This window comes from Metarhizium brunneum, chromosome 3 (assembly GCF_013426205.1).
Source record: "Metarhizium brunneum chromosome 3, complete sequence".
In the NCBI taxonomy this organism is placed as follows: domain Eukaryota; kingdom Fungi; phylum Ascomycota; class Sordariomycetes; order Hypocreales; family Clavicipitaceae; genus Metarhizium; species Metarhizium brunneum.
Genome location: NC_089424.1, coordinates 4,710,707 through 4,725,850, shown reverse-complemented (window position 1 = coordinate 4,725,850; position 15,144 = coordinate 4,710,707). Strand labels below are relative to the sequence as shown.

Below are 15,144 nucleotides of genomic sequence, written 5' to 3'. Positions count from 1 at the left end.
ATTACTTATATAAATTAAAGTAAAAGTTTAATAATTATATTATAAGGCTTTATTAATACTAGACTTTATATTAAAAGAAATTAAGGAAAAAATAATAATAATAAAGCTTTAAAAAGCTTTAAGAGAAAATAGCTTATTAATAATAATATAAAAATACTTATAACTTATTATAAAATATTAAGTTTAAACTTTTTTTAATTATTTATTTTAAAAGGATATTATATTATATTAATAAAAAGTACTAAAATTATCTTACTTAAAAAACTAAATAAAAAAGATTATATAATAATTAAAGCCTAATAATTAATATTTTTTTTATTAATATTAAATAAAATAATAAAAGTAATTATTATAAAAAAAATATTTTATATTATTAAAGCTTATAAACTTTTACTTATAAATTACTTTAAAGTAAAAAAAAAATAATTAATTAAGTAAGTATTTTTACTTTTATAAAAATATATATATAAAATATAAAAAGCTAAAAAAATATTAAGCTTAATAAGCTTTAATATAAAAGGTACTTATAATAATATATATAAAAAGTATTTATTAAAAAGAATAAAAGTAAAAAGTATATTAAATAAATTAATTTATTAGGTTAATACTTTTTATTTAAATAAAATAGCTTTTATAATAATAAATAAATACGCGTTTAAATACTAGGTATTAATATAAATTAGCTTATTATAAAAGTTATTATTATTATTAATAATATTTTTATTTTTTAATATAAACTTAATATAAAAAAAAATTAATATTAATAATAATTTAATTACTTTTATAAATAATTATATAACTTAAATAATAAAATTAATTATAAAAAAAAACTAAGTAAGTATTTAATTAATTATTAATAATATACTTAAGTAAAAAGTATATAATAATATAATATTTAAAGTAAATAAAATAATAATAATTTACTTTATAAAAACTACTTTATAATTTAATAATAAAGTATATTTAATAAAAGAAAAAAAAATTAAGCTAAAAAGTAATATAAAGGTTTTAAGGGTAATTATAAATATAAACTTATAATATAAGAAATATATAATTAAAGTAGCTATTAAAAGCTTTATAATTGTTTTATATTTAAGAAGATTAAAAAACCTTTTACTTTAAATAACTAAATAATTTTTTATATTAATTATTATACTTATTATAAACTACATATTAAGTATATAAATATACTTTTATAATATATAAAAATTAATATAGCTAAATAAAATATAAATAATAGGTATATAAGCGATTATAAGGGCTTTTAGTAAGGTGGTTATAGTAGTAGCTAAAGCAAAAGCTAATATTTAAATAGTCTAGGAATAATACACTTAAGCGGTAATAAAGCTTTAGGTTAATATTTATATACTTTTATAAATATACTTACTAGTAAGATTAAAATATAAGGTAAAATAATAATTTATATTATTAATATAAAAAATTATTATATTAATAGTAAAAATTAATATAAAATACTTAAAGATAATTTATAAGTATATAATACTACCCTAGAGTAGTTATATACTTATAATAAGTAAGTATTATAATTATATTAAAATAAATAAGATATTAAATAATATAAAAAGTATTATTATTACTATTACTTTTTTATAAAAAGGTGATATAATAGGAATAAAAGGTATTATATATAATATAATATTTAATAGTTTTAATAAGGTTTTAGCTAGCTATTATATTATTATTAAAATATAAGATAAATAGAATTTATATATAGTAAAATTAGCAGCTATTATAATAGCGCTTAAATATATACTTATAAGGCTTTATTATTAGGATTTAATAGTTATAATATGTAACTAATTAGTATTATAAGTTATTTAATAATTATAATAATAATTAAGTTAATATATTATATATTAAATATATAAATATACCTAGTATCTTTAAAGAAAGGGCTATTTAGTTTTACTTATATAAGTGTTAATAAAGGATAAAGTATTTATACTAAAAATACTTACTAAAATAATAATAAAAAAAGCTATAATATATAAGGAAATATTAAATATATAATTATATTAAGCTAAATTTATAAAGTTATAATTAGTTAAACTAGCCTAATAATAAGTAAAAAAACTATTAAAAAAAGTTAATAAATACTTAAAATAGGTAAATATAATATTACTAAGAAAGTATATATAAAAACTATATAATTAATTAAGTAAAAAAGAATTAAATATTTTAATTTAATTATAAATAAGTATAATAAGGCTTAATAGCTTTTTTTATAAGATTAAAGTAATAAACTTAAGCTTATATAAGTATAATTAATTATTAAAAATAATAAAATATTTTTTATTTTAATATAAAAAATAGATTATATAATAAAAAATTTTACTTAATTACTTATAAAAAAAATAAGAAACCTTGTATATTTTTTAGGTAAAAAAGTATAATTTAATAATAATAAATAAAAACTAGATATATAAGCTATAAAAATAATAATTAAATTTATAATAATAATAAAAAAGCTTATATAAAACTAATAATTACTAGATTAAAAAACTAATATATAAAATAATACTAATAATAAAACAGCCTTAATATTAGTAAATTATACTTTAGTTATTAAGGATAAGATATTAAATACTTAGGGAATAGCTTTTAAGCAAGCTTATCTAGGAATAAAACGGATAAGGCGGAACGAACCAGTGTGGGGCTTGAGGTGTTACGTACCAAATTTATCGAACCGTAAATAGCCTTTCTGTCTAGGCCCTCTAGGGACTTCCCTCCGGGCGAAATAAAATCCGTACTGTACGGCTCTTCAGGGCCGCGTTTATCATCCTTTTAACAGCAACGCGCACAAATGCTATCAGAATCGATCTGCATCTAGAACCAACGCTCTTAACATTAACTATAAAATTATATTTGGTTATTATCTAGGTTTATCTAGAACTTATAAAGGATTACTTTATCATAATAAGTCAAGGCGCAAGCATCTAGGTCCGCATTCCACACCGGATCTTATGCGTGAAATATGGCTAATTTTTCAGGTGGAATCATCACTGAACTCCAGTACCGTCGTGGCGGCCCCGACGATTGAGTTTACCTTTGAGATTTTTTTGGCCGCCCTCCTGTACTAGGAGCAGGACCACGGCGAGCACGGCGACGAGGCCCTGACTTTGTGGAAGGCTGCCGCGAGCAATAGCGAAGAGGGCTTTCGTCCAAGGCATTACTATTATCGTTCCCGTCTTCGTCCCCTAGATCGGAATCAGACTCTACCCCTAGGTGTTCGAGGTACTTCTGTGGTCAAGCAGGTAAAAGCAGTAAGTTAAAATAGTCCTCGACGTCAATATCAGATTCAGAGAACTATCCCCTATTATCCGCTTTCTTAGTTATTCTATCCCTATCTAAAAGCTTATTTAGCTATAATTAATCTTAACTTCTAGCTATATTTTATAATTAGCTTAAATAAACTACCAGGATTATAGTATAAAAATACTTTTTTTAAGACTATTAAAACCTTTAAAAATATTAAGTTAAGAAATTATAAAAGTTAGTAATATAGTATTCCTTATATAGTATTATAAATAATAATTACATTAAATAATAGCTTACTTAGCCTTAATACTAGCCTTAGAGGTATTATCTTATAAGTTTTTCCTGCCCTTATAAAACCTAATAGCCAGGTAAAAGTAATTTATACTAGTTATACTGCTTTAGATAGTAGATAGATCAGAATATAAGGCAATAGGATTAGTTAAGAGCGGTATAAGCGGTAAGGGAGCTAGAGCTTGTAAGAGCCGCAAGCTTACTTAGGTTAGTAGGATTGGCATCCCTAGCACTATTTACGGCTAGCTGCCTGGCTCTCTAAATAAACTCCTAGCTATATATTATTATTATAGCTTCTTTAATAATATAAATTAGGTTTTAAATCTCTGGTTAAGAGGCGATAGGCTAGCGTTTTTATTGGTTCTTTTTAGGGTAGATCTCTTAGCTAAGATAAAATAGATAGCCAGCTTTCTTAATATAAGAACAGCACTTTTAGGCCTGGCACGCTTAATTAGGTTAGGGAGGCATATATAATATATTAATAGTATTAATTACCTTGGAATTATAGTGGTCTTAGCATTCTAGACAGGTTGTGGTTAAATTGGCAGATTTCCTCTTACTAATAAATTACTTAGTGATTTTATTTGGTCGTAAGACGGGCAATAGACTACCAATTCAGATCTAGAACTAGTATTACCCCTAGAATCATAATCCATACCCAACCATGCGGTACATCTGTTTTAATAATGGAAGAATAATGGAAGAAAGGCTGCTGGCCAAGCAAACGAACAGATCGCTGGGCAAATGCCTTGAGGAACGAAAGGTCTCTATGCTCTACCTCGTCAAGACTTTTCACGTGATCTTTCCTCTCTCAACCAATCAGATTAGCGCCGCCCTTAGTGCTCCGAAATCTTGATGAGTCGCTATGGGTCCTCTCGCACTTCTTCTTCCCCTTGCCTTGCCGCCAGAAACTCGCATTTCCGGGTACTAGGGAGGCCGAGTCGCTAGAGTCGTCCATTCTTATACGCTTGGTCCCGCTATATTTTAGCTTAGACCAAATACCGAGCACAGGCCCAGGGGCTACAGCATAAATACCATTGCCAGCCTCAGTGCCAACGTCAGTGTCTAGGGTCAGCAACTATTTTTCGCCGCAACCTTCCTACGGTATACCTATTGTATATATATACATACATATATAAACTGGGCTAGTTAAGCTGATATTTAGTTAATATCGCATGTTTCGAGCCACCAATCGGGCTGGCGACTGCGCAACTGACTAATCACTTCCGAGGGTGCTTCCTCATTGGTGCATCTAGCTAATTCTCCGTTTATTCTGTCCAACCCCAGCATTCTGCCTCCTTAATTGTCGTCTCACTCAGCACTTCCAGCTCTTGCTCCGCAGCGACCATGTTGTCCGGCACTTTATTGCCTATGAAATCCTTCTCTCGTGCCTTGGACAAAAGCATTATGCCCTTTAGCGACCGGCTCCGTGACAGCTGCACGTACAAGCTGTACAGGTCGCACTGTGCCGGAACAGCCTTTCAGTCAATATTCGTCGTCCGAGTCCCCCGCAATTCCAGTACCACCTGGTCTAACATCCTACTTTGCACCTTATAATCGGTGCATGCGAACGCGGCTGCGCAGGGTAATCCCCGACGAGTAACGTCGCATTGTTGCCATGGCCGTTTGCTCTGACACTCTATCTTTGTGCTGATGGGTGCAAGAAGGACGGTTCCGGGTGGCATGCCTACGAAGTGCAAGTCTCTCGTTGACTCGGAGGCTAGCAGGACCCCGGCCGGGGGGGCCAAAGTGGAGGGTGGTATCACGGGAAATGCGATAGCCTGGGTACTTCCTGTCCAGAATGACATCTAATGCCACATATCTCGATCCGTTGACCACTTTCAGGCCTTGGTGGGTGTTCTGGTTCACGACGACAGCCATGCCAGGGACGAACATGAAGATCGCAGGAACCGGTATCGCACTGTCGTCACCGTAGCCCATCATCATGAGAGCCTCCTCCTCTGTAGGTTGCCCATCTTTCCACTTGTGCTCGGAAATGAAGATTCGTATCGGTGCCTGCCGTTGCTTCTAAAAAGACAACACGGCCTCAACGTTCAAATTCTATCGGTTCTTATTCAGCAGCGTTATTACTATAATGCCCGACTCCCACAAGGTCCGTCTGCCTTCCTGATAACATATCCTGTTTAAGAGATCCACATCGGTCTGGTCTTGTATGCCTTCCCGGATCCGCGTTAGTAGCCCGCGCAGCCGTGGATCCCCAGCAGCACAGACTTGTTTATTTAACATAATTATAGTGGTAAACTTCTTCTATAAAGCATATACCTTATTATGCTAGTATTTTTGTTCTATCCTAAATGTTCTCTCTTTATCTTATAGAATAGCAGCGCTTAATAGGAGAATTAACCTCTCTTAAATGGGGCGGAACTGGTGGAAGTCGCCGCAGAAGACAATAATAGGAATCCCGCTAAAGTCTTCCATGCACCCCCGAAGCTTACACAGCTGCTTGTTCGCGGCGTGTAACGTCCGCGCACCAAGCATGCTGACCTTGTCAACGATCAGCAGCCATTTCTCGTGCCAGTCCATCCTGGCCTGGCCATCGATATATAGGTCACCCGAGCTGGAAGAACGAATCCCGTCGACGTGCGTATATAGACTTGTTCGCGAGATGCCTTTGGACAAATTGCACGCGGAGTGGATAGTAATACCATTGACCTGTGCCGCCGCGGTGCCTGATGTCGCCGTTACCAGCAGACGATGTGATATTCCTTTGCTTGCAAACAGCGCGGCGATAGCTTCGATGACCTGCGACTTTCCAGTGCCGCCTTCGCCTCCGACAAATTGGCAGGGCTGGGAGGTACCTCGCTCATCGCGACGCACTCGGTCCAATTGACGGCATATCAGTCGGAGGGCAATGCTCTGTCTTTGGTTGAGCGTGAAGGACACGGCGAACTGCCTCCCTGCCTCCAGAAACGAGGTGGCCGGCCCAAACCGGATGCTCGTTGACGGGCCTGTGGCCCCGGCGACAGTCTCCGAGTCTGCGGCCGTTATGGAGATGTCGTCCTCGCCGAAGCCGTGAAGGACACTGTACGCAGCTCTACTGTGACCCGTCGTGTTGTTACTGCCCAGGCTCTGCACCCCCTGGATCATTCTCTCCCTCTCCTTGGACGCGCTTATTTGCTGCGATTTAATAGACCTGACCTGTTCCTGTCTCGGGATCTCTGCCCCCGAAGATGGGTGTCCTCGGAGGCCGAGTGTTCTTGGTCGTCGCTCTATAACCATCGTGGCACCCAGATCATCCGTTGAGCACAGGGACGCTAGCTGAAATCGGCACAGTTCCTGCACCATTGTCGAGATTTCCTTTGATCCGGTCGTGATCTGACCACTTCCCACCGCATTTCTGAAAACGTCAATGAGGCGAGCTGCATTGCCGATATTGTCTGACCGGTACCCTATTCCCAGCTCATCATCGCCATCAGCCATGCCCGACTCGGTCACGTCAGCCATAGGATCTGTCTCTCCGGACATGGCGGCCCACTGTCTGGCATCTCGCTTCACGTCTTCGGCGGACCGGCGGAGTAGTTGAACGTTGTCTACAAGGAATGACACCCTGCGAGCCAGACCCTGTTTTTGTCTCTCCCAAATGGTATTGATATCGCCTGACGTCTCGGACAAGAACGACTCCCACGGGACAAAGATGGCCAGATGTTGTACGGCCGCCCTGCGCTGCCAATGTCAATCTTTGTTCGGGACCCTGCCGCTCTTGGACGGCAATCCAGATCTGATGGCCACTGGGGCGTACATACCTCCTGTGATAGAGCTCCTCTTCCTCCCCAAAATCCATGCAGAGGTAGCCGTCCAGACAGACGACGGCATGCCTACCCGGCCTCCGCAATGCCTGCACCCACATCTGCGAGAGCGGCCAGACACTGTCTAACTCCAGCTCGCCCCAAGTAGCTGGCCTCTTGCCCTTCCGCTTCAGTTTGACCAAGGACATATAGTCGTACAGCGACAGGCCTTACAGAAGTCTGCCACGGTGCGGGTATGCCTGCACAAAGGAGACCCTCTCCCCAGCTTCCTCCAGAAGGACCGTCTTGTCCATAGGCTCGTCCACATGCTCCATACCACTCGCGCTTCGCAGGTGGCTCCACCGTCGGAAGATGTGCCAGTAGAGGGAAGATGCATTTAAAAACGTCCATGCGTCATTATTTACAAACTCAGTAGGGTAGCCCAGCAAATAGGCGACGACTTCTACCTGCGACAAGGGCCGCTCCGTGGATATCCGGTTCGCAACCCTCATCAAGAACTGCCCCGTCTTGTTCTGACGACTGTCATCCTCGCTAGCAACCTGCGCGACAACCACCTGGGACCCCTTTGTCAAGTCCTTCAGAACGCGGAATACGTCCGCCGCAGCTGCCACACGCTTCCATACGGGATCCTCCACTTTGGTTGCATAGTTCGTCACGTAGTAGACTATGGCCAAGGTCTTACACTGGGTCGCGATGAATGATATGTCATGGTTGTGCCGCAGCCCTACAGCCATCGCCTTGTTCTAACGATTTACCCATTCGTGCCTGCGTTAAATCCGCAATACTCTGTCTTCCGTAAACGCAGTCTTCTTAATAAGTCTCCAAGGCGCTTTAAACCGACAGAGGTTACTCTTCCTCCCTTGTTTCTTAATGGAATACTTCACACAAGTCGGGCTGTGGGTGTGTATCTGGGTGGCGCCGGCGCAGAAATTTGCCTCCTCGTCGAATGCTGCGGCAAATTGGTGGCTGTTCTGCAACACCGATGATATATCTGACGTCACAGACCTCTCCGCCTGAACTGCCGCGGATGCCGCTTGGTCGAGGTCCTGCATCGTTTGCCCCGTGTTAAACGACTGTATTGGATTAGGGCATTACGCGGCAGAAACTTACCTCCGTGAAGACACTGTCTACGTACTGGATCACCCGATCACGATATGTTGCCTGGTCCTCCCCCTACACATCTTTGAGGATGGAGCTCAGATGCATGTTCCCTTAAAGCCAGAGAATACTGTGGAGGTGGAGCGCGCCGCGCTCGTTACTCTCTACAGCTCTAAAGTATTAACTAATACGCCCAAACACCAAGTCCTCTCCTGTCCTCATATAGTACTTAAAGAACATCTTAATCTCCCTGTGGAAGAAAATTGCCGAGCTGAGAGGGTCTGAAATCGCCAGCCGAGCCCGCTTATATGCCAGGTCGAGACTCGTTAAGAAGGCCTCGGCCTCGTCTGGGTCCCGGAAGCGGTGTGCCGCGAGTCTAAGCTTAACTAGGTTCGTGATATTATTTAGGTTTAGCGTGAACCAAATGGCCGGAATGCCGTGCCGAATTACAAGAGCCTTAATCTTCCGCCGCATACTTAAACAATTCTCCCTTAACATCGGCTGGCGAAACCCATACAAAGACAGGCTCCTTAAGAGCTTGTTAACTGCCTCGTCGACGGTCTTCCCGGATTTTTCCAGCTCAGCCCTGGCCTCCCCCAGCCTCTCTGCGGTCAGCGGTCAAACAATATGCTCCACTTCGCGGAAATTCTTCCTTCTCACGCTTAGCATGCTTACCCGGCGGTTCCTTAACTTAACGCCCATGTTAAAGACAAGAAAGCTGAAGACGTGGTGTGTCGCAAAGCGACCGCCGTGACGCTGGAGAACCAAGCCTGCCCATGTCTCTAGGCTCATGTTCCGGGACGACACTAGACGCCAAGCTGTGGCGTCCGCGTCAAGGACCATTTCCCTATCCCCTGCCGTGTCCGCGACGCTCTCCTCCGCTTGCCGTGGGCCTCCATTTCCAACCAGGAATAGCGTCGGGAATGCCTTTGCAAAGAACCGCGTATCAAAGGAATCGGCAAATTCCTCGCCACGGGACACAACAATATAAGGTTCGGACGTGTATCCACGCCGCACCTCGGCCGACCCCGCCCAATCACTTCCCGCCTTGTCGTCGCGAACAGCCTCCTGGCTCAGAGCGTCGTAAACGTGCTGCAACTTCTCCGCATCCCCGATATCCGGCTGGTCATCAAGAGCGAACATCCCGAACGAGATGGTCTCGTGGATCACATCGGCACCACTCTCAAGCTCCGCCTGCTCCTCATTTCCATCTTCGCCAACTGCATTAGCCTGCTCACTCGCCTCGGCTGGATCTGCAACAATATCGTCTCCTTGGCCTAGCATAACTAGAACTTCGTGGATATCAACGGGTCCGTCCTCTTCCAGACCACGCTCTGTCCGTGGAACAACTGGCCCTGTTCGCGCCTTCTCCGACGCCGACGGCTCGTCCCGTTCCAAACGATCGTAGATCTGAGAGGGTACGCCATGTATGGCCGTACCCCAGCTATCCATTTCCGCCGTGTCGATATGGATATCGGCATATAGAGGATTGTACCTCTTTAGCCATACCAGCGCCCTCTCCACGACGCGGCGCCGCACCGACAAAAGCGCTGAAAGATCGCTCGGTGCTGGTTTCTCAACACCCTGCCAGGACACGTGCACCTCATCCAGCACCTTCAATAGCGGGTGAGGCAGGACATCTCTAACTAGCTCTTGCACGTTGTTGGGGAAGACTGTGATGTTGCCCTTAACATGCTTCGGATATCTCACGCTCTGTCTGTGCCTGTCTGCTAGACTCCAACTTCTGAGTCTGCTCTCACGTTGAGACATCTAGCCCGTATAAAAACTTCCTTTAAACTTCTCACAAACCACTACATCATGTTAAGCTTTCGTTCCTCAAGGCTCTTCTGGGCAAGCCGCTTGCGGTTTGGTCTCCTGTATAGATTACCTCCATACCCAGCCAAACGGGTGTAAATTTGCGCTGGGGAAGGCTCCGGTTGCTGTGACGGTACAAGGGCACGAGCAAGGTCAAGTGCGACTTGGATAAAGTGATTGTTCCCAAGGAGAGTCAAAGAAGCTCTGACTCGAGCTAAGTAAGTCCTAAAGTGGAGCCGTTCCCTTACAGTTACTCCCTATAAATCTATCGATATTTCTAGCTTCGTGCCTGCTTTTCAAGCTTGATAACTCTTAAAAAGCTAGATTTTGTAAATAAGTATCCCAAGGTAGAGGAGGTGTATGCCATATCTCCCACTAAATGGCAAAGAGCAGCCCTATTCCGTAGTCAGTGTTATTCATCTGCTTGGTGATCTAATTCTATCATCTCTACTCTTTCCTCTACGTGTCTTTGCACAATGTCTCGCACTTCGCTTCTGATACCTGACGATGCAGAAACTATTAGAATTGATTAGGAAACACAAGGCTAGGGCAACTGCGTAGTTGGGTAAGTACTTGTAACTACCATGCCTCTCTAGTCTTAGCTTCGTCCTGGACCGGGGCCGACGGTCTTAATATACTTGCTTGAGACCTCGTCTTGAATTATGCTGAACCAATTTGGCAAGCCTTTTATGACTTTAGTCCTGGCTTTGAGCTTATACTCTATTTTCAGGCCCTCAACATATACAGATACCTGCAAAATCTGAGCCATATTAGATTTGAGCTGGTGAGTGTTTGGCGGATCCTTACATAACCATCGTCGAGAGTATCGTCAGTGCTGTTGTCACGTTATGAGACTCATGTTAACTAAGCTTCTTCATAAAATTATTATCCTTGTTGGATTAAGCTGAAGACGGAGTCTACAGCTATCTTCTAAATACCAAAAACTTCTTTTATCTAAATTTAACTTTTAGCTAAGTTTAGTCATAATAGCCGACGTTATAACAACCAGCTATTACACTAAGCTCTGCGACTTCAGTCTACGGAGGCTTTATCCGACAGAATCAGCCCCCCCCAAAAAGAAGGCCCTGCCAGCCGCCTAAATTATGACCGTCCTTTGGCAGCGGCTTGAGGAATTGTCTGGACATTCTTCTGCTGCTTGTAGATTGTCCAGTCGAAGACATAGTCATACTGGAAGCCCTGACGAACAAACACATCGCGAAAGATCTGGCGAAGATAGCGATAGTCGGGTTCGTTGTTGAAGCGGAGGGAACGAGCGTAGTTTAAGTAGACGCGAAACTTGTTTGGGAGACCGCAACATAAAATCTCGGTAGGAGTACTTATCTTCCTTTCCATAATGAGGTCACAGGTTTATTTCTGGTTAGCTGCCTTCAGACCTTGCCAAGGAAGCGAGCCGTGATAGAAGTAGAGCATGACGTAGCCTAGAGATTCCACATCATCACGGCGGGACTGCTCCACACCTAAGTGAGTGTTAATAGAAGCAAATCGGGCAGTGCCAGTCAGGTTCTTACCCTCACAATAAGGAATATGAAAATGAGTCTTAGGATCCCAGTACCTCTTAGCTAGACCAAAATCAATGACATTAACTTGGTTGCCACGCTTACCCATGCCCATAAGGAGGTTATTGGGCTTAATATCGTGGTAGAGGAAAGACTTTGAATAAATATATTCAATTCGGGAAATGAACTGATCGGCGAGAAGAAGAATAGTCTTTAACGAGAACTTTCGGTTGCAGAAGTTGAACAGGTCCTCCAAGCTTGGGCCGAGGAGGTCAAGTACCATGGCGTTGTAGTCCCCTTCGGTACCAAACCAGCGTACAAAGGGGATGCCGACGCCGCCAGCCAGAGACTCGTAGACGCGGGTTTCATACTCAAGCTGGGGGTGCTTAGCCCTGATAGATTCAAGCTTAATAGCGACCACTTCTCCAGATATGATATTAGTGCCCAGGTATATTTCGCCGAACGAACCGGAGCCAATCTTGCGGCCAATGCGGTATTTGACCCCGACGCGGAGATTCTGCTCACACTAAATCAGTATATCAGGACTGTCGACTCCAATTGGCAAGTACAAAGCGTAAACACAAATGATCGTGTGAGGCACTTGCTGGAGGAGAGAATGACCACTGGTCTCAACGTTGTAGTGCCTCCGTTCGGGCAATTAGTAGTGGCTTCCAAGTTGATGCTTCCTGAATGAAAGGGGAGCATTACCTACCATCATCACATTTAAATTGGCTATGCAACTTAGTTCCAAGTCGCAGGGTTGCCTTGGTAAAAGAAGCCCACGCCCTACTCGCGATGTATCGTTTCATGTGGGTAATTGATGAATAGCTGACACCAGTGTCTCCTCGTGATGGCAACCACTTGCGGGGATTGCTGGTCCGGAAAGAGTAAGGTTGGGAGTGGCGGCGGAGCCGCTAATCTTTCTGTGCCCAAAAATTTCTGAGCGGAAAGATGCAAGCGTTTTGGTAAACGGCTGGATTGGCGTCAATCCAAAGACGGTATGAACGAAGTCTTGTGATTATTCAGAATTTTATCTCACTACAAAATAGCGTTACTATGCCAATATACCGCATCCCAACTGGCCCGAGCACGAACCAGAAAAGCAGCGTTGCTCTTTTATCAGCAAAAAGAGCGCACTGCCCTAATCTCTCGCAGAACAACTGGCAGAACACTAGAAGTGATGCTGAGAGGGCCTATCCATTGTGTGAATCCACCACAGCAACAGTGTAAATGGTCCGATTACCGCCAATCTAGAAGATCTGTCCAGCAGATATAATCGCAGAGTTAATGATATGCATTCCCCCGATAGAAAACCCGAGCCCAGGAACCGATCCATCAGACACAAAATCAACTGCTATCTCAACCTTGGCCTTTTTCATTGAATTTGATTGGGAAAGAACTTCGTGTATGCAGTTGAGAAGTCTCCTTGAACATCCCGTTCTTGAAGTTCGTACACGAGGCTGAGGCCTTGTCTGGTTAGGAGCACAAAGCTGGTATTCTTAGATGGCCAACGGCTTGTGATTGATGCCTCCTGGTCCAATCGAACGATTTAAAGCCCGCAGTCTGGCTGAGGTAGTAGATGCTTTAGGGTTCATGACCAAGGTAGATGCAGAGGCCGGAGGTGGTTTATGGAGTAACCGGTGAGCTTGAGAGACCTTGTCCCTCGTTATATCAGCCAGCCCGTGGACGTTATCAGCAATAGACGTTTCTACGGTGACTAGTAATGTGACGAATCTAGCAAAACATCGAACTTCTACTCGCTGGAATTGGATCAGTGGTTAGCGCCTTATTTTGTAGCTAGAAAACTGTGATCTTTCAACTCTAGTCTCGCTGTGACCAGAATGCGTGTTATCTTCTCGACAGCAGCTCTATACCTACATGGCTCAACAACATCCACTTTGTCTGACACGGATGGCGTACTGAGATTGTTGTTTTGACACGTATCGTCTGAGGCAGCTGTAATGAGTGGCGATTAGCTGTTCTTGCACTTGGACCATCTCCCTCGCGAAAGGAGAGTAAGCAAACCGAATTTCATAAAGAAGTTCTTCAGTTTTGTCTGAGGCATAGTAGGCTGCGTTTGGGATCTCGCAAGTTCGACACTCTGTTCGGCTGGAGTGCGCTCTGGCTCGACCTCAAGTCGCGGGATGTCATAAGCCAAGCGCTGGGAATTGTCAATTGCTTTAATCTCCTGCTGTCTCCGTCCACTCGCCAAGTCTGAATCCGGTTTTCCTGGCTGTTGATACGGCTGTCGAGGGTGTTGGGCTGCTAGGCCTTTTTCATGCTCATAAGTCGCGGATGGGATTGTCGCCCGTTGCTGGGCAGCTGATGATACGACGCCGATTGGTGGGTTCACACCACCTGCACATGTTCCCTGTGCGAGCCTGGGATTGCGGTTGTCTGGCACCCACCAAACTGACTGAACCTTGCGTGAGTGCCGAATATTCTGGGCTCGGGGCGGTAGCACTGGCGGCAGCGGCGGATCTGAATGTGTGAAACCCAGAGGGGTTGCGTACGCAAGGCCACGGAAGTTTGGAATATTTTTAGCTCCCATTGGCCGGCAGACCGCACTTTCCGGGTTGCTCTGTGGGACTTGCAACATTGCACTTCGCTGCCGCAAGAAAAGGTAAAAAGACGCTCAAGACGATGCAAAGGTCCAAGAAATTAATCAAATACGTAGATATCCTTGACCTAAGATAAAGCAGAATATGCCACGGTCTGGTTAGGCGGTAGGGTCTGAGGTTAAGAAATAGTCGCTGGAACTGGTAAGATCGTGAAAGTTGGATGAGACCGAAAAAGAGACACGCCGTGCGACCTACTGGTGTCAATTCACGCACTCTGTCTGAGCTGGTAGATCTGCATGACCTGTAGGAACCCTATAGTCTTTGACACCTTTGAATACGATATGTGCAGACATCGCCCTTTGCCCCTTGCCTAACATGTGTATCTAGATCGGCGGACTACAAACCAGAATACGTCTCCTGCTTGGGCCGGATTCCTGACATTCCACGAGACTTGTTGATAGTCCTGGACACCATAGTGAACAACAGCTGGCTAAGGAGCCAGAGCCGCTGAGTAGCTCACTTTCTTAGTAGCCGATGCCTTTGCCTGTAGAGTTAGGTGGTGATTCCAACTCGTGAGATATTGGATATCGGCAAAGCGGGGGATCTACCTGCGCTTGATGCAAGGAGTTTGTCAACTATTATGAGCACAACTGCAAGGAGTGTCGATCGACATGAGTTTCGACATGACCGAAACCTCAGTTAAAACAACTGTTTTAATCCATCAGTGTAGTTAAAAAATCTGCTGAATGGGATCCACATGTAAGAACAAGTTTAATGAACCTCAAACCTTGGAGAAACTCGGTGACAAAGCCAACA

At 42.5% G+C, this 15,144-nt stretch overlaps 4 protein-coding genes across 4 annotated transcripts; all 4 read right to left on the bottom strand.

Moving 5' to 3' along the window:
- Positions 1-5,940: 5,940 nt before the first annotated feature.
- On the bottom strand, positions 5,941-7,525 carry PIF1_0 (ATP-dependent DNA helicase PIF1; the record flags this gene model as incomplete). The annotated part of the gene is made up of 2 exons (XM_014683835.2): positions 5,941-7,249; positions 7,335-7,525. The coding sequence occupies 2 exons, from the start codon at positions 7,523-7,525 to the stop codon at positions 5,941-5,943; spliced, it is 1,500 nt and encodes a 499-aa protein (XP_014539321.2).
- Positions 7,526-7,546: 21 nt separating this feature from the next.
- Positions 7,547-8,071, bottom strand: G6M90_00g066630 (uncharacterized protein; the record flags this gene model as incomplete). The annotated part of the gene is made up of 1 exon (XM_066130836.1): positions 7,547-8,071. One exon carries the CDS (start codon positions 8,069-8,071, stop codon positions 7,547-7,549), a length of 525 nt encoding a protein of 174 aa, XP_065986661.1.
- Positions 8,072-9,053: 982 nt separating this feature from the next.
- G6M90_00g066620 (uncharacterized protein) lies at positions 9,054-10,205 on the bottom strand (the record flags this gene model as incomplete). The annotated part of the gene is made up of 1 exon (XM_014683834.1): positions 9,054-10,205. The coding sequence occupies one exon, from the start codon at positions 10,203-10,205 to the stop codon at positions 9,054-9,056; it is 1,152 nt and encodes a 383-aa protein (XP_014539320.1).
- Positions 10,206-11,351: 1,146 nt separating this feature from the next.
- Positions 11,352-14,366, bottom strand: hhp1_0 (Casein kinase I hhp1; the record flags this gene model as incomplete). Its single annotated transcript, XM_066130835.1, has 5 exons — positions 11,352-11,595; positions 11,650-11,728; positions 11,780-12,293; positions 13,659-13,723; positions 13,793-14,366. The coding sequence occupies 5 exons, from the start codon at positions 14,364-14,366 to the stop codon at positions 11,352-11,354; spliced, it is 1,476 nt and encodes a 491-aa protein (XP_065986897.1).
- Between the last annotated feature and the right edge of the window lie 778 nt (positions 14,367-15,144).